The sequence below is a fragment of the Rhinoderma darwinii genome, chromosome 4, assembly GCF_050947455.1.
Source record: "Rhinoderma darwinii isolate aRhiDar2 chromosome 4, aRhiDar2.hap1, whole genome shotgun sequence".
NCBI classification, from domain to species: Eukaryota; Metazoa; Chordata; class Amphibia; order Anura; family Rhinodermatidae; genus Rhinoderma; species Rhinoderma darwinii.
In genome coordinates, this window is record NC_134690.1 from 197,581,911 (window position 1) to 197,604,432 (window position 22,522).

The 22,522-nt window shown below is 38.5% G+C and overlaps 1 protein-coding gene across 5 annotated transcripts in view; it reads left to right on the plus strand.

The window, feature by feature from the left end:
• MYO6 (myosin VI) overlaps positions 1–22,522 on the plus strand; it is a 274,062-nt gene that overhangs the window by 244,777 nt on the left and 6,763 nt on the right. The window contains exons 29-34 of one of the 5 annotated variants that reach the window (XM_075862043.1): positions 811–852; positions 1,259–1,288; positions 6,281–6,319; positions 12,359–12,462; positions 17,058–17,189; positions 19,312–19,338. In XM_075862043.1, the coding sequence (XP_075718158.1) occupies positions 811–852; positions 1,259–1,288; positions 6,281–6,319; positions 12,359–12,462; positions 17,058–17,189; positions 19,312–19,338 (374 nt within the window). The remainder of the gene's footprint in view (positions 1–810; positions 853–1,258; positions 1,289–6,280; positions 6,320–12,358; positions 12,463–17,057; positions 17,190–19,311; positions 19,339–22,522) is intronic. The other 4 variants (XM_075862045.1, XM_075862044.1, XM_075862046.1 and 1 more) reach the window with 4 other exon arrangements.

The following is a 22,522-nucleotide window of genomic DNA, read 5'->3' on the forward strand; positions in this document are numbered from 1 at the left end:
GCTTGTAATTCCCTGTTTAGGTACTATATTCTAGTTATTTTAGCTCTATATCTCCCTTTCTATTTGTTTCTCACACATACTCATTTGTCTCCTTTTACTCTGTCCCATGTTGAAATGTATCCGTCTGCACATGAAGAAAGCTAATAAACCGTATAGGACACCCATATATATTTTTTCTAGTCTAAATTAAAAACTTGAATTTGCTCACGGAGGTGCATTTCCGAAGAGGTTTTTAAGTGGGTCACCGTAGAAACGCTTTAATAATCGGACCCAATCCTTCTCTAACCTGGATAAAAATGGTCCCTTGTTATGTGTTGTGCAGTATATGTTATACAAATTTCCCACTCTATAATGAAATGTTTGTGTAACATATACGTTATGTTCTCCACTATGTTTCTATAATAACAAAGACGAATTTCCCATATGTACAAACTTCAGTCCACCTGTGACATTCTGTTTTTATTATATGTGAACTAGAGAATTTTAAGTAGAACCTGTCACATTGCTCATTTGTATACAATTGGAGGTAAAGCAGAAGTCCATTGTAGGATATTTATCCAGTCCCAAATTAAGGGCCAAATTACAAATATGTGCTGTACGGATCTAAGGAAATGTCTCCTATGTATTTATCTAACTTGCCTAAATATTCATGTGTTGGGTTTAAAGGGTTACTGAGTATAGTCGGTGTGGAAAGCTCTTGTGTGCCTCTCAGTAAGCTGGTCTCGCACGCCCAGGATACCTAAATGTCTCACTTTCTTATCCTCGGTACATCTACTGAAAAAATACACAACCTTATCTTTATTTCTGCAGCATAAAACCAGAGCTCACTGTGCCATGTCCGAGAGATGTCAAGTAAGAGATGTCTTATATGCACATGAATTTTTTAATCGTCTGAGACCTGCATGTGTGATTTCAACATATAATGGAAATTTACTAGAAATAAACCAATCAATTCAGATGAATAGGCAATTAGAAAATTCAGAAAGTCGCATTAAAGGCTTTTGGGGGGGGGGGGGTTGGAAATAAGACTCTCTTAATTGTTGATAATTTTTTTTTTTGCTAATCATGTTATCCTGCAAAAAAAAAACTAAAAAGATTAAAGTGAATCGGAAAATATAATCCTTTGCCGAGTTCCAGCAGAGATCAGTCTATATTAAATCAAAGCAGACGCAGCGCATGAAAGGGATGATCAAATCTGAGATTGCCAAATTGTAGTCAATGAAATCTTTTTAACTTTTAGCTTGTCTTCTGTTTTCAGGGCTGGTGGAGGAAAGACCAAAATGACAATGTATGTTTTTCTATTTGACCTGTTTGTAATACTTTGGTCAAATCCTTTTTACACATTGTATGTCCATGCACCGTGTTTATACTGAGCCTTTATGTATGTTATACAGTTATAGCCTTAGATCATCATTGTATCATTAGCGGTTTAATTGGAAGCTAAAGTATGTGAGATGCGAATGAATGAAAGAGGGTTTAAAGGGTACCTATTGTCACAACCTAAATGATTTTAACACTAAGTACGCTTTTTAGACTACTTTGCCATCTCCAGCTCAGCCTCAATCACATGGGTCCTTATGCATAAAAACTGTTATTACAAAAATTTGCCCATTTCAACCAATTATATACCAGCTTTCATGTTTCCAAAGCAGGTTTCATTATATAGCTCTTTTTCTATAGATTCTAAACTCTACATTATACAAGTACTGCACTTACCTGATCCGGAGCTATTAAAGTTTACCGCAATACTGAATAAAAGTACAATACTATAAAAGAAGGAATAATTGACTGATGAAGTGAAGACCTTTTTACTTGCCTCCAAATGACCTTTTACCAAAGTACATGCCAGGAGACCCGCTGATGGCATTTTTGTTGCAAGAGCCATTGAAGCATTGAGCAGGTGTAATGACAAGCTTTCAGCTCATTCTAAAAGACCTATACAAAGCAAAAAAATATGGAGGAATAACATGTACGTTATCTAAACATTCTTCCCAGTTTCTGTATAAATTTAGTAAATGTCTAACTTGACAGGAAACTTAATCTACTATTGGAGCATTTTTAATAATACTGGTAAAAAATAAATAGTTTTGCTGTTGTTGGAAAAGGCTTGTTACTTCCCAGACTGTCAGAAAAAAGGCACCCTATGACTACTGTCGGAGGGCTTCATTCTCAAATGGGACAATACTTCCTAAATCTTTCTTTTGACAGGGAGCAGATCTCTATTATGGCTGTTGAAATGGAAATCATATTCCAAATAAGTAGGACTTAGAACTCATGGGTTGATGCATTTGCCAAGGACCAAGTTTGACTGTTCTTTGGGTGACTTTTAATCCTGTGTGTATGTATAATATATATGTTAAATATATATATATATATATATATATATATATATATATATATGTGTGTGTGTGTGTGTATATATATATATATATATATATATATATATATATATATATATATATATATATATATATATATATATATACATACACAGTGAAGGAAATAAGTATTTGATCCCTTGCTGATTTTGTAAGTTTGCCCACTGTCAAAGACAAGAACAGTCTAGAATTTTTAGGCTAGGTTAATTTTACCAGTGAGAGAGAGATTATATATATATATATATATAAAAAGAAAATCACATAGTCAAAATTATATATATTTATTTGCATTGTGCACAGAGAAATAAGTATTTGATCCCTTTGGCAAACAAGACTTAATACTTGGTGGCAAAACCCTTGTTGGCAAGCACAGCAGTCAGACATTTTTTGTAGTTGATGATGAGGTTTGCACACATGTTAGATGGAATTTTGGCCCACTCCTCTTTGCAGATCATCTGTAAATCATTAAGATTTCGAGGCTGTCGCTTGGCAACTCGGATCTTCAGCTCCCTCCATAAGTTTTCGATGGGATTAAGGTCTGGAGACTGGCTAGGCCACTCCATGACCTTAATGTGCTTCTTTTTGAGCCACTACTTTGTTGCCTTGGCTGTATGTTTCGGGTCATTGTCGTGCTGGAAGACCCAGCCACGAGCCATTTTTAATGTCCTGGTGGAGGGAAGGAGGTTGTCACTCGGGATTTGACGGTACATGGCTCCATCCATTCTCCCATTGATGCAGTGAAGTAGTCCTGTACCCTTAGCAGAGAAATACCCCCAAAACATAATGTTTCCACCTCCATGCTTGACAGTGGGGACGGTGGTTTTTGGGTCATAGGCAGCATTTCTCTTCCTCCAAACACGGCGAGTTGAGTTAATGCCAAAGAGCTCAATTTTAGTCTCATCTGACGACAGCACCTTCTCCCAATCACCCTCAGAATCAACTGTTCATTTGCAAACTTCAGACGGGCCTGTACATGTGCCTTCTTGAGCAGGGGGACCTTGCGGGCACTGCAGGATTTTAATCCATTACGGAGTAATGTGTTACCAATGGTTTTCTTGGTGACTGTGGTCCCAGCTGCCTTGAGATCATTAACAAGTTCCCCCCGTATAGTTTTCGGCTGAGCTCTCACCTTCCTCAGGATCAAGGATACCCCACGAGGTGAGATTTTGCATGGAGCCCCAGATCGATGTCGATTGACAGTCATTTTGTATGTCTTCCATTTTCTTCCTATTGCACCAACAGTTGTCTCCTTCTCACCCAGCGTCTTACTTATGGTTTTGTAGCCCATTCCAGCCTTGTGCAGGTCTATGATCTTGTCCCTGACATCCTTAGAAAGCTCTTTGGTCTTGTCCATGTTGTAGAGGTTAGATTCAGACTGATTAATGGAGTCTGTGGACAGGAGTCTTTTATACAGGTGACCATTTAAGACAGCTGTCTTTAATGCAGGCACCAAGTTGATTTGGAGCGTGTAACTGGTCTGGAGGAGGCTGAACTCTTAATGGTTGGTAGGGGATTAAGTACTTATTTCTCTGTGCACAATGCAAATAAATATATATAATTTTGACTATATGATTTTCAGTTGTTTTTTTTAAATATAATCTATCTCTCACTGGTAAAATTAACTTAGCCTAAGAATTCTAGACTGTTCATGACTTTGACAGTGGGCAATCTTACAAAATCAGCAAGGGATCAAATACTTATTTCCTTCACTGTATGTATGTATGTGTGTATATATATATATATATATATATATATATATATATATACAGAGAGAGACACATACAGATGTGTCCGTCCACCCTTACCTTTACTTGAATTTGTTTTAGGACTCCGAACTTCCCATGAAACCAATTCAATACAATAGCAGGGTATGCTAGCAAGACCCATGACAGGCTACAATGCACATCACAACCACTTTGTGGCTACACATAGACATATATATATATATAACATAGATATCTCATGACAGAATATCGCGAAATCATATTTTATTTCTAAAGCTAGTCATCTCGCGCTACACATCTCAGGATATGTTGAGATAAGTGGAAAGGTAAGGAAGGACAAATCTGTATGTGTAGATATACAGTTAGGTCCAGAATTATTTGGACAGTGACACAAGTTTTGGCCTCTATCTGTTTACCAAAACACATTGAATTTACAGTTAGTTATATAATCAATATGGGCTTAAAGTGCAGACTCTCAGCTTTAATTTGAGGGTATTCACATCCTAATTCGAGGAAGGGGTTAAGAATTACAGCTCTTTAATATGTAGCTGTCTTTTTTTCAAGGGACCATAGGTAATTGGACAATTATCTCAAAAGCTTATAATGGGCTACATGGGCTATTCCCCCGTTAAACCATCATCAATTAAGCAGGTAAAAGGTCTGAAGATGAGTCCAGGTGTGACATTTGCATTTGGAAGCTGTTGCTGTGAACCCACAACATGAGGTCAAAGGCGCTCTCAATGCAAGTGAAACAGACCATCATTAGGCTAAAAAAAAATGAAGAAATCCATCAGAGAGATAGCACAAATGTTAGGAGTGGCCAAATCAACGGTTTGGTACATTCTTGGGAATAAAAAGAGTGCACTGGTGATCTCGTGAACTCCAAAAGGCCTGCACGTCCACGGAAGACAACAGTGGTGGATGATCTCAGAATCCTTTCCATGGTGAAAAACTCCTTCACCTCACCTACCCAAGTGAAGAACACTCTCTTGGAAGTAGGTGTATCAGTATCTAAGTCTACCATAAAGAGAAGACTTCATGAGAGCAAATACAGAGTGTTCACCACAAGGTGCAAACCATTAATCAGCCTCAAAAATAGAAAGGCCAAATTAGACTTTGCCAAACAACATGTAAATAAGCCAGCCAAGTTCTGGAACAGCATTCTTTGGACAGATGAAACTAAGATCAACCTGTACCAGAATGATGGGAGGAACAGAGTATGGAGAAGGCTTGGAATGGCTCATGATCCAAAGCACACCACATCCTTTGTAAAACATGGTGGAGGCAGTGTGATGGCATGGGCATGCATGGCTGCCAAAGGCACTGGGTCACTAGTGTTTACTGATGATGTGACTGAAGACAGAAGCAGCCGGATGAATTCTGAAGTGTTCAGGGATCTACTTTTTGCTCCGATTCAAGCAGATGCAGCAAGGTTGATTGGACGTCGCTTCACAATACAGATGGACAATGACCCAAAACATACTGTGAAAGCAAGAAGTGGAATATTCTGCAATGGCCAAGTCAATCACCAGATCTCCACCCGATCGAGCATGCATTTCACTTGCTTAAGACAAAACTTAGGGCAGAAAGACCCATAAACATGCAACAACTAAAGACAACTGCAGTAAAGGCCTGGCAAAGCATCACAAAGGGGGAAACCCAGCATTTGGTGATGTCCATGGGTTCCAGACTTCAGGCAGTCATTGCCTGCAAAGGATTCTCTACAAAGTATTTTTTTAAAAAACATTTTATTTATGGTAATTTGTCCAATTACTTTTGCGCCCCTGAAATGAGGAGGCTGTGTAGAAAAATGGTCGCAAATCCTAAACGTTTCACAGAATATCCTTGATTAAACCTCAAAGTCTACACTTCAATTGCATCCCAGTTGTTTCATTTCAATGTGGTGGCATTCAGAGCTCAAATCATGAAGATTGTGTCACTGTCCAAATAATTCTGGACCTATCTGTATGTATATATATATATATATATGTGTGTGTGTGCGTGTATATATATAGATATATCTATAGATATATAGCTATATATATATATATATATATATATATATATATATATACTGCATGTTTAACTTTTACAGTGTTTTTTTATCGCTTTTGTGTTGCTCCATCTACTTTTTTTATTCACATTTTTTTATTACTATTTCATTAACCGTTTCTTCAGGGATGAAATGGCCAAAGAAATGTCTGACATTCTGTCTAGGTTGGTGAGATAATGAATATGGATATGTTTGTTTTATATTTATTTTATTCATTAACTTTTTGCACAATTAAAATGTTAACAAATTTTACTATTGATTTAAACATTAAGAATTACATTGAATCACTGAAATGAGATTCTTATCTTAATATGTTTTTATCTGTTCATTATTTAGGAGCATGCGTCAGATACAATACATTGTAAATAAATCAATCGACGATTAAGCATCATCAAAAGAATAAATGTGCAATATGTATTTTCGTCTAAGCAGTATTAGTAAAGTTTTTGACATTTCTACTTCATTAGCACAAATGTACTACTTGTCTTCTGCAGAAGTGTCCTATGCTTCCATAACGCAAAATGTCAAATCTGTTTTTCTATTTCAAATTTTAATGCTTATATTCTAATCTTAACCCCTTAATGACCAGCCTATTTTGGACCTTAATGACAGGCTATTTTTTACGTTTTTCAATCGTCGCATTCCAAGAGCTATAACGTTTTTATTTTTCCGTCGACATTGCTGCATAAGGTCTTGTTTTTTGCGGGACGAGTTGTGTTTTTTAATAGCACCATTTTGGGGGATATATTATTTATTGATTAACTTTTATAAAAAATGTTTTGAGGGGGAATAGAAAATAACCTGAAATTACGCCACTCTTTTTTGCATCCTAAATCTACGCCGTTTACCGTGTGGTATAAATAACACAATAACTTTATTCAGCGGGTTGTTACGATTGCAACGATACCAAATTTGTATAGTTTTTGTATGTTTTACTACTTTTACACAGTAAAAACGCTTTTTTTTCTAAATGATTTGTTTTTGTGTCTCCATATTTGAAGAGCCGTAACGTTTTTATTTTTTCGCCGATGCGGTTGTATGAGGGCTTTTTTTTTGCGGGACGACTTGTAGTTTTTATTGGTACCATTTTGGAGTAGATGCGACTTTTTGATCACTTTTTATCACATTTTTTTAAAGTCAGTATTCACAGAAAACAGCAATTTTTCCATAGTTTTTTTTTGTTGTTTTTTTACGGCGTTCACCGTGCGGGTTAAATAATGTAATAGATTTATAGTCGGGGTCGTTATGGACGCGGCGATACCAAATATGTGTAACTTTTTAACTTTATTTTTTTTTTTTTTAATAGTAAAGCAGTTTGTAAGGGGAAAAGCTGGGTTTTTCATTTTTTTTCACATTTTTTTTTAAATTAACTTTATTAAACTTTTTTTTCACTTTTTTACTAGTCCCATTAGGGGACTATAATATGCGATTCTCCGATCGCTATTATAATACACTGCAATACTTTTGTATTGCAGTGTATTACTGCCTGTCCGTTTAACACTGACAGGCATCTGCTAGGTCATGCCTGCGGCATGATCTAGCAGGCATTCACTCCAGGCAGCCTGGGGGCCTTTATTAGACCCCCGGCTGCCATTACAGACACAGACACTCGGCGATCGTATCGCCGGGTGTCGGTGGGAGAGAGAGGGAGCTCCCTCCCTCTCTCCAAAACCACTCAGATGCGGTGCTCGCTATTGAGCACCGCATCTGAGGCGTTAAACGTGTGAGATCGATACTAATATCGATCTCACACGGCAGAGCAGGGACGCTCGCAGCCCTCAGCTGCCTCTAGCAGCTGAGAGCAGGGAGATCTGACAGCTCCCTGCTCTGTTTACTTATTACGATGCCGCAACGTAAAAAGTCTATGGCATCGGAATAAGGCCCGTTAGTGACCGACGTAGAAACACGATGGGCCGGTCACTAACTGGTTAAGGGGTCTAGATTTATTTACAAAGTGCAAAGTGGGCTTGGGTTAACTTTGTCTGGTGCTGCATATTACGTATATAACACCATACTAGCTAGATCTCACGTAGAACATGGGTACAATTCTGTGTATTATGTCGTTTTTTGCTGCTTTTTTTTTTTGTTTTCAATTTGCCATACAGATTTTTAATATGATAAAAAGAAAAGTTCAGGGAACATTTTCGTTTGCTTCTATCATCACAAAATCCATATATATTTGCACTAAGATGTGCAATTTTGGTATGTTTTTGTACATGGGATAATTGGTGCATTCATAAATACTAAATATTTTTGTCAAATCTAAAAGTCCTATTACACGGATCAAAGGGGCCGTGAAAACGAGGCGATTAACGAGACATCTCGTTGATTGGCGCTCTTTGCTCCTTTCACGAGGAGCTATGATTGGTTATGTATGAGGATAAGCGCTCGTTACTATGATTGTTTGTCCCCAAACATTTTCATCATGTCGGCAGTACATCTCCCTCTTTACAAAGGGAGATGTGCTGCCGACAGAGATAATATGTATTGCTGCATAAACGAGCAAATCAGCCGATGAACGAGTATTTCTTCGTTCATCGGCTGATCGTTACCCTGTTTACACAGGACAATAATCGCGAATGAGCCGTCATATGAACGCATGTTTGCCCAATCATTGGCCCGTATAAAAGGACCTTTACAGTTTTTCATGTTTGAAATGAAAAAATACCTTGTTTATTGTTTAGAATTGAGTGACACATTGTGCTATGACGTTCCCCCATAAAACAATGCACTATGTATGCTAATGTAATTATGTCTGTATTCCCATTTCAATGCCATACTGTGAGATACAGAATAGAGCAGTTGTTTGAGCTAATAATAATATAACAGGATTTACAGTACTCATTAGGTAGTGTTTAGCTGCAATTGTTTTCTGTGTTATGCACAAGACAGGGCATGACATTGACATGAAATATCGGCTTTAAGTGCAACCCCTTCGGCAAGATTGTATTCCCAATGCGCTATTAACCTGTCCTCGCGTGACTTTATCATTTTTAACGAGCGCATTGCATTGTAACTTTACAAATTGCTTTGTACAAATAATTATTACTGAAAAATGGTGGAGGCAAACTGATAGCAAGATGATCATGTAAAAAGATTTCGGCTAAACCATTGCTGCCAGCGTGCTGTACAGGGTAACTCTCCATAAAAAATGTTTACGTCAAGACTAAGAATAAAAAATAGTATGTATCACAAACACTGTAAAAATATATGCAACGTAAAGTTATAATGACTAGTGGGTTCTGGATCCACTGTGCTACTCAACCAGTTTGATTTAGAGCCACCTCAAAGGGCATTATCGAAATAGACTTTCCGGTATTCACCCTTTAACCCCCATACGGGGATCTGGACTTCGCTGCGGGGAGACTACCAGGTTGCTACTTCTTGAGGTGGATCAGATGAATAGAAGCTGGCCCAGTGGACCAGGAGACAATGGTGTAGTACACTGGGTACAGGCACTGGCAAATGATACCTTGGCAGACGAGTGTAGGTCTCAAGTGACAGCTTGTAACCGGTACATAAAATGTTGGGAAACGATGTAAATACTTTTTGTTTTACTTAGCCTGTTAGTAGTCTGTTGTTTTCCTTCTCCCACAAAGTAGAGCATTTTTATTAGCTTACATAGTCACAAAGAGCTAAGCTGTTAGGTCACACGTTTATCATAAAAACAGCTACAGTATGTATGAGAATGGATAAAAAAAAACATGCTATTACTCAAAATAAGCGCAACAATAGTAAAGTATTTACAACGGGTTTTTTCATGTTATTTCATGCTTTACCCCTTTAGGACCGGACCAATTTATTTATTTTTTCGCGTTTTTTTTTTTTCTAAGAGCCATTACTTTTTTTTGCCATCGACATAACAGTATAAAGGCTGGTATTTTGCAAGACTAGTTGTAGTTTTTAATGGCATTTAATGTACCATATAATGCAATGAAAAGTTGATAAAAAATTATTTGCGGAGCGGAATGGAAATAATTTTTTAGGGTTTTTTGATTTTACAGCGTTTCACATGTGGTACAAATTGCATGTTACTTTATTTTTTAGGTCAGTACGATTATGGCGTTGCCAAATTGTATATAGTTTTTTTAGTTCTACTACTTTTACAAAATAAAAACAAATATTTTTTTTTAAATTGTATCGTTTTATTCTGAGACTACTTTTTTTTAAATTTTTCTGTCAGTGGAGCAGTGTTAGGACTTGTTTTTTTTTGTGGACATTTTGGGGTACATACAACTTTTTGATCACATTTTATTAGATTTTTTGCGAGATTTTTTAAGTACTTGAACTTGGCATAGTAATTAGTGACTTGGCATAGGAATTACTTGTTCCACATCTAAACTTTCCATGTGGGACGTTACCATGCGATTCCGTGCTCTACTATTAAGCCATGCTTTTCGCTGGGCTTAATAAGCAAAGACAGGCAGACCTGGAGGCCTTCACTTTACATCTGGCTGCCGTGGCAACGGATTCCCAGCATCCCTCTGTCTAACCGCTCAGATGCCGCGGTCACTATTACACACATCTGGCACACGGGTACAGCGGTTGTCCAGAATTAGAAAAACATGGCTGCTTTGTTCCAGAAACAACACCACACTTTGACTGCTGGAGTGTTGAAGATTGGGATTGAAGTGAATGGGTCTGAGCGGCAATACCACTCCTAAGCTGTGGACAGGTGTGGCACCGTTTTTAGAAGAAAGTAGCCTTGTTTTTCTAATCCTTCATAATTCTTTTAAACTAGATTTTTACGGCATAATAGAAGAAAGTCTGATGGATCATTTATGAAGTTCATTTGCAGCAACTGACTAATAGAAGAATGTCATATGTTTAGATGTCGGAACCAAGAAAGGAAGGATCCTGAAGCTCATCTGGCCTTTTGTACACAGCATGTATTTATTGCAGAATGTATAGACGGTGCCAGTGTGAAAAATATTAGTCAATGAAGCTTCGGAAATGTTTTGATTGAGTCAAGGAGCATAAGGGTTATCTTCATATACTAGAAGTGGATTTACTCTGTAGGCTGCGCAGTAATCCAGGTGCACATAATACATACCAGACCTACACATAAGCTGTTCTTTCAGGAAATGTAGTTCATAGATCAACAATGTAAAAATGTATTGTTCTGGACCATAGCTAGTGAGATGTGTCATCATTCTTCATCTGAAGATAAGTCCGCTTAGCCTTTAAACTGGCTTCTCTTTTGGTGCAAAGTCCCTTATAATGTTAGCAATTTTTTTTCCCATGTATATTGTCCTTAAAAGGAATCGGTCACCAGCATTTCACGTATTAAACCAGCAGTATCTGGTGGAAGTGGATGAAAAATCATTTTTATGTAACCTATAATTATCTCATAAGTCAGCTCTGCACCTTCTAGTATTCCATTTTCCCACGCCATATGCTAATGAGAATAAAAGAGTCATATCTTCATTCCAGATGCCTTTTTGAGTTAACCCCGCCTCCGCACACGCGCCATTGTCCTGTTCTGGTGCGTGTGCACAACGGGTCACCATAGCGGCGCATGCGCAGTAACTAGATTTGAGGCCCGGACAAAGCAGGGAAGGGTGTCGGACCATACATGGTGGGTGCATGTGCGCGATCTCAGATGAGATTAGGTCATCCAGGGTGAGCCAGTTTTTGGAGGTGGGCGGGCATAAGAAGAGGAACGAACGAGACTTGACAAAATATTTCCATAAAAGGCGCAAAATGTTTGCAGACCGTTCTTTATGGTCGGAGGAGGAGTTTAGGAGGGGGGGATAACGGCAATGAACTTTAGACGGCAACTGCCAGCGAGGGGTGAGTAGTGTTCAATAGGTGAAATGCTGGTGACTGGTTCCCTTTAATTCCAAGCAGGCTCGCGTGCTATAAAAATGAACAATTGACTAACTGCTGGTAATTTATTGCAATCTAGATGTATCATCAGTTTACGTCTACTGTGACTGCTTTACTTGCTGCTGTAGATCATTGAAGGTCTTAACTATTCTGTACTCCCACAAAGGAATCACACGTTTTATTATATTGTCAAAATTGAATAGTAAAATATACCTTTGGAGCGCAAACCAAATATTTGTCGGTGTGCTGCATCCGCCATCCTGCTGATTTCTATTCTCACATAAATCTCAAAAGCTTTTTTTTTTTTTTTCGCTTATAGTTGGTATTTAGTGTAATTTATTGATTAAAATAACTTGTGTGTCGTGCTTTTACAGGGGGGTGCAAGTTCAAGCTACAAAATCTGCTGCCAGCGTCAAGAAGTATGACTTAAGCAAGTGGAAATATGCGGAGCTCAGAGATGCAATCAATACTTCATGTGGTAAGTCGACAAACCCGTCTATTAAAGCGCAAGCAGCGAATGATTAACAGCGTGCACATTAAGTAAACTGAAATGACTGCTGCTATGGGGAGAGGGAAGCTCCTAATTTTTATAATCCTGCAGGAGCACACAACTTTAGGTGACCAGCTGACCCAGTTCTGTTGCTGGAAGTTAAACCTTTACCAGTTCTGTAGATTTGTTTTCAGCTATACTATGATCTTAATACATTGAAATTCCAGTTAGAGGGCCTGCGAGCTCTCCTGACATGGCTATTTTTATGAAATACCTATATTCACCATAAAAAAATTTCTTAGAATTCTGCTTTCTGACGTATATCTATTTATTTCTACTAAAAATTTATGAATAAATTCACAACTGGGTGTTACACTTCCCCTTGTTAAAGAGTCTAAGGCCTGCTTCACAGGGCCCTGTTTGGTCCGTGAGATACAGACCGTATGTCAGCCGTATTTCCGGGACCGAACACAATTCAGGGAGCCGGATTCCTAGCATCATAGTCATCCATGACACTGTGAGTCACTGCCTCCCCGTGGGACTAATGTCCCATACTGAAAACATGACAGTATGGGACTTGATGGCAAAAAATTGGATCTGGCTCCTCTTCCCCTTTGCTCTCTCATTAAAAACTCATCTGCCTAGATATTTTTTACCATGATCTGTACTGCATCTTTTTATTTCAGTTAAATGTTTTTATTGTGTATCGCATCTTACCTCTAGAGAGAAGACCGCATACAGGTCCTTCTCAAAGAATTAATTAGAATATCATCAAAAAAGTTAATTTATTTTAGTAATTCAATTCAAAAAGTGAAACTCATATATTGTATAGATTCATTATACACAAAGTGATCTATTTCCAGCATTTTCTTTCTTTTAATGTTGATGATTATGAAGATTCTTGAATAGCCTTTTCTTCACAATCCTTTCAGGACTGTGGTTATCCCTGTTTCTTGTGCACCTTTTTCTACCACACTTTTTCCTTTCTCTCAACTTTCCATTAATATGCTTGAATACAGCACTCTGTGAACAGCAGCTTCTTTAGCAATGTCGTTATGTGGCTTCCCCACCTTGTGGAGTGTGTCAATGACTGTCTTCTGGACCACTGTCAAGTCAGCAGTCTTCCCCATGATTGTGTCGCCTACTTAACCAGACTGTTGGACCATTTAAAGGCTTAAGAAACATTTGCAGGTGTTTTGCGTTGATTCACTGATATGGAGTGTAACGTCATGAGTCTACAGTCTTCAACTTTTACCCAATATTCTAATTTTCTGAGAGACTAAATTTTGGGTTTTCATGAACGGTTAGCCATAATCTTCAACATTAAAGGAAAAAATGCTGGAAATAGATCACTCTGTGTGTAATGAATCTATATAATATGAGTTTCACTTTTTGAATTGAATTACTGAAATAAAATAAGTTTTTGATATCCTAATTCATTGAGAACTACCTGTAAATTCTAATAGTGACAAAATACATGAAAGTCAGCACACAGGGGGGGGACACAGACAGCAGAGAGTGCCCTTGTGCAAGAACAGTAAATGCTCTCTGCCTCATTCACACAGGTCAGTATTTTGCATCAGTATTTGTAAGCCAAAACCAGGATTGGATCCAAAACATGGAAGAGGTACACGTTTCCATTATACTTTTTATGTTTAAGTTCCACTTCTGATTTTGGATTGCAAACACTGAGGCCTTAATCCTAGAGCGCCCCCATAATATTTCTCTAACAATCCACCAGTAATTGTGAGCTATAGAGAGTAGGACGCTGCTATCTGCTTATAAGGTGGCAGTGGTTCCTTTACCTACTGGGCAATTATGCGGCTGGTTGCACCAGTGGTATGTCCTCCCCTGAAGTACAGTGTATACAGTCTGCATAAATTTAAAGAGAACCTTTTACCTGCCCATATGTGGCAGCTGATATTTACATATCGGGCGCCATATATAATAATTCCAATATCTGAATAATGTAGAAGGATAGAAATAGTTTTTTAAAGTGAGACAAGGTTTGTGCAGCAGTGCCTGTTACGTGGTGCACTCAGCTTCACATGTATGAGCAGGTGAAAGGTTTCCTTTAAAGGGTTCATGGAAATTAGCATTTTGTCAATGCACTGCTGACAGTGTTACAAAAACTTACCTTGATTACCTTTCTTTAACCCCTTGTTGGCATCATTTCCTGCTTCTAGGATTATTTCATCATATTCATTGCTTTTGCCCAGAGTTCTTGAGGGCTCTACTGTGATCTTTAGGCCAAATTCAGACAGCCGTAATGTAGCCATATTTTAGCGTTTTTACTACGACTTCAATATCTGTACCTCCTGTTCTAGCATTCTGAACTTTAGACCATCTTCGGGCTCGTCCGTCCGGAATTTCGGATGGAAAAATCGCAGCAGAATACAGTAGCAGCACAGTGGATGAGATTTAACAAATCTCATCCACATGCTGCATAAAAATTCAGAGCAGAAATTGACCTGTGGTGCGTCTCTTTCGGAACCGCAGTGTGTCAATTCCTGCTGCGTAATGTGGACAGAATTACTGCGTTTTTCAGAGGAGGTGTCACCATCTCCTTGCTTTGGGAAAAACACAGCAATATACGCACCTTTTTCTGCCGAAAAAACACAGGAAATTGTGCGTTTATGCCTCAGCGGAATGTCTGCGTTTTTCAACGGAATTGCTGCAGAAAGCTGTCATAATTCAAGAATGGGTATAACATGCCAGATATAGCAGGTGCCACACTGTCTAATGACAGCTGGCTCCTGCTCTAACGTAAAATAGAAGAAAAACCCTGGCTCTATAACTCACAACAGAATATATATCTCTCAGGCCGGAGCAGGTAGAAAAGACTGCTGAAATCCAAAACACCATACAAGTAATGCAAAAATAAGGAACGTTTTTACCATTCAACGGCACTGCAAAGTGAGTCCAACGGGTCGTTAATATGAACAAGAGTTCCAGTGGGTAGCGATAGACAATCCACGAAGCAGTGTAGGTATAAATGGGGCCGATGGTACTAGTAGTTCCACACGTATGCAGTCGATAAATTGCATACTTTCATAACAGGACAAATATTCAAGCTCATAAGATAAAAACATGTGCGGCACGCCAAACAATCTCGCCCGACCCTGGTTTGTCCTGTTTTGTAAGTATGCAATAAAAGTTGCGTGACGAACATTGTGTTGAAGGGTTTTGCACTATTCTCCTTTCCCTACTGGAGACATAGGTTCTTTCCAGAGTGGAAGATGTCGATTTATCGACTGCATACATGTGGAACTACTAGTACCATCGGCACCATCTATACCTACACTGGTTCGTGGATTGTCTATCGCTACCCGCTGGAACACTTGTTCATATCAACTACACGTTGGACTCACTTTGCAGTGCCGTTGAGCGGTAAAATCTTTCCTTGTTTTTCCTTCTCTAACAGCCGGGATCGGCGTTACCTCCAATGCTGGCCGGTTTAACCCTTTAGTAAAAAATTTATTAATAAGGTTTCTAATTTAAAAAAATGTAAAACCCGTTTGTTCGCCTTACAAAATGCTTTATTATGTCCAAAAAAAATCAAAACTGAGCAGAACGGAAACACAGACACAAGCGTGAACAGGTGCTTAGAGCAGCAAACACAGAATATAATTCATAATATTCATATAATCTTTTAGTGGGTTTTTTCTTAAGGTGAATATCTCCAGGTGTTCAAAAAGCAGTTGTTGTTTTTTTTTTTTTAAAGGGAAATTACGTTTTCGGAAAATAAAGGTTATTGATTGCCTAATGAAAGGTTTTATAAGTTTCTAATATACTTTCTGCCCCAAACCCTTATGGTTTTCAAGATCTCTGCTGGCTGTCATTTAGTAGGAACCTTTCTTGTTTACTTCGGTCCTTGTCATGTGATGGACACAGCTGGTTTAGTATATCAGAGCTCTCCGTTGTAACAAGCTGTTCACTTATGTGCCCATCATGTGATCAGGAAATTCAAGGACTTGAAACAGTATACTTTATGAAGTGATATAGAAAATTGTAGAACTTTACATTATACAATAAAAAATATTCGAGACACGAATACCCCTTTAAGAACCTAATTTCTTTTGATGCAGTAATGTGCCGTTGAAACCAGTGATTTACATTTGCGCTAATGTCACTAACTTGACTACTCACGGTAACTGGACATTATTTTTATTTCCTGTTATGGATATAGTGCGAAAATATTCTCCGCTCTGTACATAGATTGTCATCACTCACATTATTCTCTTTCTCTAATTGGGCTCACAGTCAAAATACCCTACATCTCACATTCTAGGGCCATTTTTATTGGAAGCCATTTAACCTATCAGTATGTTTTATTAGTATGGGAGGAAACTGGAGTACCCAGAGAGAACCTACGCAAACACGGGCAGAACATACAAACTCTACGCAGATGTTGTATTCATATCCAGGCTCCCAGTGCTGCAAAGAAACCGTACTAACCACTGAGGCCATCATGCTGCTTATATAACAAGCTCCTCATCTACTGTATTACTAGAGGTACACATTAAATCATATGGTAGCACTAACCAAAATATATTTTCTTCCCCTTTAACTGTTGTGAACAGATATCGAGTTGCTGGCATCATGCAGAGAAGAATTTCACAGGAGGCTCAAAGTTTATCATGCCTGGAAATCCAAGAACAAGAAGCGCAATACAGACACTGACCAGCGTGCCCCTAAATCGGTTACAGATTACGGTAAGCCTGGGCTTAGCCTCTATAGCCTGTGTGTACAAATCGCACAAATCGCTAAAGTAAGAGCAGTACATCAGAACTGGACCTCACGAGGGTTAATAGGGTGCCAGCCTCCAGGAATCCGACCTTGTGAATCCCTCAAATGTAGACCGATCAAGGAAAAGAGGCAGCACTCCAAATTGAAAATGTCAAAAAATGGTTTTATTTACCCATATGTGCAAGGAATGCAACATTTGAGCGGCTCAATGCAGCCCTTGTAAAGCAAATTGAGCAACTGAAACGTTGCATTCCTTGCACATATGGGGGAATAAAACCATTTTTTTTCCTTGATCTATATACAGTACATTTCCCGTTTTTACTTTATTTACAGATTCTAGGTCATGAAATTAGACTTTGCTGTGAATAAGCGTTTTCTTAATCGTTTTGTTCCACTTGCGAAAAGCCAAAATCAATTTTTATTCTAAATACTTAATCCTTGAGGCTAATACTTCTCATTTCCTTTAAACACTACTTCAAATAGTTTGTTCTTCTCCTAGAGGTACAGCACCTGTAACTTCTGTATGAGACTTTTTTCCAGGTTAAATTCACTCAATGAAGACTTAATCCTTATTTAAAAGATTGAGCTAATTTGTATAGATAACCATATGTAAGAGAATGCTTTACATTTTATAGCGCGTTCATTTCCCACAGCTTATCCCTTGTTCAGAAAAGCATTAAATGTGATAACGGACACATTGGGGAATTTTTATGTATTCATATATTTTTTTTTGTCTGAAGTCCTTTTTGCACATTTGTACAAGCTTTAGGATTGGTTATTTGCATCAGAATAGTCAAGGTGCATTCTGTACAAGCACCATAATAGATTTTATAGTGACCAGAACCCCTCCGGGATGTCCAGTTTTATTAGAAATAATGCATAAGCATTATATAATGAAAATATATGCTTCATTATTACGCTTTTTGTTTTCAGTTCCTCTCAAGTTATGAGATCTGTTCTTCCTGTCAGTGAATGTAAACATTCTTCTTTAAATGTAGGGGCTGAATGCCAGTACAGATCTAATAGTTCTTACAAGTGATAGTTTGATACTGGATAGCAGTCTAGGCCATCCTCTCTGAGCTAAACATATCGGCATCACAGATCTCCCCCCTTGTTCTTGTTACATTCTGTCCAGTCTAGGCAATGTTCCTGATCTATAGCACACATGACTATCATGTACTAATAGTTTGCTACAATGTATTAAGGTCTTATTACACAGTTTGATATGAGCCGTGCAAACGAGCACCGATTTAACGAGGTAACTCGTTGATCGACGCTCGTTTGCTCCTTTCACAGGGAGCAATGATTGATTGTGTTACTACGATCACTCGTCCCCATACATTTCTATCTTGTCGGCAGCACGTCTCCCTGTTTACACAGAGAGATGTGCTGCCGACAACTATAATATTTAATGCTGCATAAACGATACGCTCGTTTGCCTGATAATTTGCATGTGTAAAAGGGCCTTTAGTTTTGGTAAAACTTATCAGAATCAAGTCCAGGGTGTTTATCTCACAAAGGCTTACCTAGACTAGACAGAATTTTATCAAACCCTTAGCTGTGAGAAGTACTATGTCTGTATGGGATTTCAGCTGCTGGTAGGTAAGTGTTTCTATTCACTGTCAGCAATATGAGATCTTGAAAATAATGATGGCGTGAAACCCAAAGTATAATCGTTATTATATTACTATCATTATAAAACTGAATAAGCTTTATTTACTTAAAGGAACACAAAACCACAAAAAGGAATACCAATAATGTATCCCTTTAAATATGAGAAAGGGAGGAGGATATTGTTTCATATTACAATCAAAACTGTGAAAAGTAGCTACAGAATCCTTCTATGTGTGTCCCAGGACAGCGGCCAATTATAGTGGATCCACTTTTAGACAACTTCATGTCAAACAGAGTTTTGCTGCAGTACAGTATGTGTGCGTTTTATGATCCGGACATTAGTTCATTTATAGTGTATTAATAAAACAAGCATAGTTTCCACTAAATAATACATGATTTAATAGTTACTGTTGTCCTAGTATTTGATGTCCTATACGTTAAATGTTTTCAATTCCAAATGATATTTGTTTACAGATTTTGCTCCATTTATGAACAATGCAAGTAAGTGTGGAGATGGTAAAAACACTAACCTGAGACAAGAGGGCAAGGTGTTTCCGCTTTTTGCTACTAACCAACATGTTGTTTGCTACAGTTGTGGAAGTCAGTGAAACCTATGGTCAGTGTCAGAGCTATAAAGATTCTCAGAACGAACAGTCATGACTATGACCTCTTGCCTTTGGCATAAGAGCAGTGGCACCTTAAGTTGGCATGGTGCAGTAAGTGTGGTGACCTATGAGACTATCTGTACAATGGTAAAACAACACTCAGTGGAGCCATATCACTGAAGTGAATACCTCATTTTTACAGTGTCTATAGATTCTGTGAAATATATATCGCGTATACACTACATGTATAGTATAGGCAGATAGGTGGAGGGCCCAGGTGTGGCTTTGTACAGGGCCCAGGCTACACCTCTGGATATAGTTCTACGTATGTCATGTGCTGACATTGTGGGGCCATGATATCCTTTTTCAATTAAAGCTTGAGAAAAGGCCTGCAACATATATCATTTATATATTTGGCAGACTTTTGTAAAGCAAAATTCCTGCACTTACACCCTTCAGGGGCATGTCTTTTTGTTAATACAATAAAGATGTGTAACGCTCCACATGCTTTTACAGCTTAATGCTGATGACGGTATATGAAGGGATATGGGCTAAACTAATTTTTGCGTATTCTAAAAATACCTAATTTTTGTTCTGCATTATCAGCTATTAATAACATGCATTCTGCCTATGATAATCGATTTGATACCATTTCTCTTTGTTAAGGGCTTACTCACACAAACCTCTGTCAAATCGGCCATGAAAAACGTCCGTTTTTCACGGCCGATTTGCATCCGTGTTGAGACTTGATTTCACAAATCCCTCATAGACTTGAGGGATCTGTGAAAACTGGAAAAAATAGGACATGTCCCATTTTTTCAGGGGCCAGTCACACGGTCCGTTAAAACGGAATAGCCCCATAGAAGAACATTGATTTCAATGCAGCAGATCAAGCCGTTCGTGTGAATAATCCTTAAAGTGTAGCTAAACGTTTGACAAACTCCTGACATGTCATAGTGACATGTCAGAAGTTTGGATTGGTGGGGGTCCGAGCACTGAGACCCCACCAATCGCTAGAACGAAGCAGCTGAAGTGCTCGTGTGAGCACTCAGCCGCTTCATGTCTGTTCGGCTTTTTCTGGAAATAAATGTATCCTCACCAATCCAAAGTTCTGACATGTCACTATGTCATGTCAGAAGTTTGTTAAACGTTTATCTACACTTTAACTCTTCTTGCCTTGTGCCCTGGTGGTTCATTATTCCTATCCTAATAGCTGTTATTTTTTTTGGTTATAGGATCGGTGACAACACTTAACTGCCAGGGTACAGTTTAGGAAGTGCTATCATGGGGAAAGTCAAGTAGACAGTCCTAGGCATCCTGTAACTTCACAGAATACTGTATTAATTTTTCCAATTTTTATAACACACTGGAGGAGGCTTTTTAAGCAAGGCTCTGTTCACAAGTGCGTTCCTAGATCCTCTGTTCTGCGCGGTCATAGGAGTAGAACGAGAATACTGGAGGCTCGGGATCCGTTGCATGATGGAAAACAACGGCTTTGACTTTAATGGGTTCCGTCGGGTTTCCATCATTTTGCCTGACCTAATAATACGGAACCTGTGATGGAGGCCCGTGACTTAGATGTGAACAGGGCCTAACATATGTAAAGTTCTAATAACTTTTTGGAGCATAACTAATACTATTAGATATTGTATTATTTTCTAGTATAACTATATATAAATAAAACATAAGACAGCTGACAGATAGGTACTCTATTAAGAGCTGTGTCATTGATTTCAAGGGTAACTAAACTTTCAGAAAACTTCTGACATGTCATAGTAACATGTCAGAAGTTTTAATCAGTGGGGTTCCGAGCACTTAGAACCCACAGATTGCTAGAACTAAGCTGCAGAAGCGCTCGGGTGAGTGCTGAGCCGCTTGGTTTCTGATTGGCTTATCTCTGAAAGCTGATGTAGCGGTGTAGGGACTCAATAGAAAGTCTGTGAGCCCGTACACTGCTTCATCAGCTTTCCGAAAAAAAAAAAACAGATTAGAAACCAAGCGGTTCAGCACTCACCCGAGCGCTTCGGCCGCTTCGTTCTAGTGATCGGTGGGGGTCTCCGTGCTTGGACCCCCACCGACCAACAAACGTCTGACATGTCATAGTGACAGGTCAGAAGTTTTGAAGGTTTAGTTACACTTGCTTGTCATACACATAAAAGTTCAGCTGTGTATGGCCAGCTTAAGAAAGAGCAGTCTACAAAAAGGTTCACCTTAAAAACTCTTCACTAAAGGCTAAGCATTGAAAGACACAACTGTAGCAAACTGCTTTGATACGTTAAAGGTAACAATAAGGTGGCGCTAACAGTCTTGGATGGTGTGGTGGGATGTAGATTGCAATACATCAGCTGCCATGTGAAATGCTTAGAAAACATTTTTGCTAAAGAGACATACTTCCCTAATACACACATACGATCTTTATTTAGTCTTTACTGAACGTAAATGATTTTCAGCCGTTAGCCCTGTAACCTGTTTGTGAACAGCATATTGTATGTACTCTGCACAATTGCAGAATGTTTTCTTAGATCATGATCACATGGCCAGTTACACTGATATCCGCCTTAAACAAATCTTCAATGTCAAAATGTTAAGTTTTGCAAATCTTTTTTGGGTACTATGCATTCATCATTAAAGAGGACATGGAGATTCTTTAATGGCGCTTATGGGCTATGGTTGCTTTTCCAATTTTTTTTGTTTTTTAAGTAGCTGGAGGACCATGTCAGTCTCTGCCATGATGTATTATACCATATGCCAAACCCACATCACTGGTGAATCTCTTTGTCTTGGAAATAAATTAAAATGTTTGGAAAATGCAAAGAAATAGAATCATGAGAGCGACTCATGGGATAATACGAATACAGGCTTTATTCCAAGCAAGGTTCTGCTGCACATCTGTTGTCCCTGTTTTTCCCTTAAAGAGGACATGTCACTAGGACATATGGGTTGAACTGGTTAACTGACATGAATAGCATCGTCTCCCTGATTCCAGTGGGTTTTTTTTCCCGTCAATCCACCCATTCCAGAGATCTGATCCCAATGTTGTGTTGGCTCCCTATTTGTTAATTTGCTGTTGTAAGCCAATG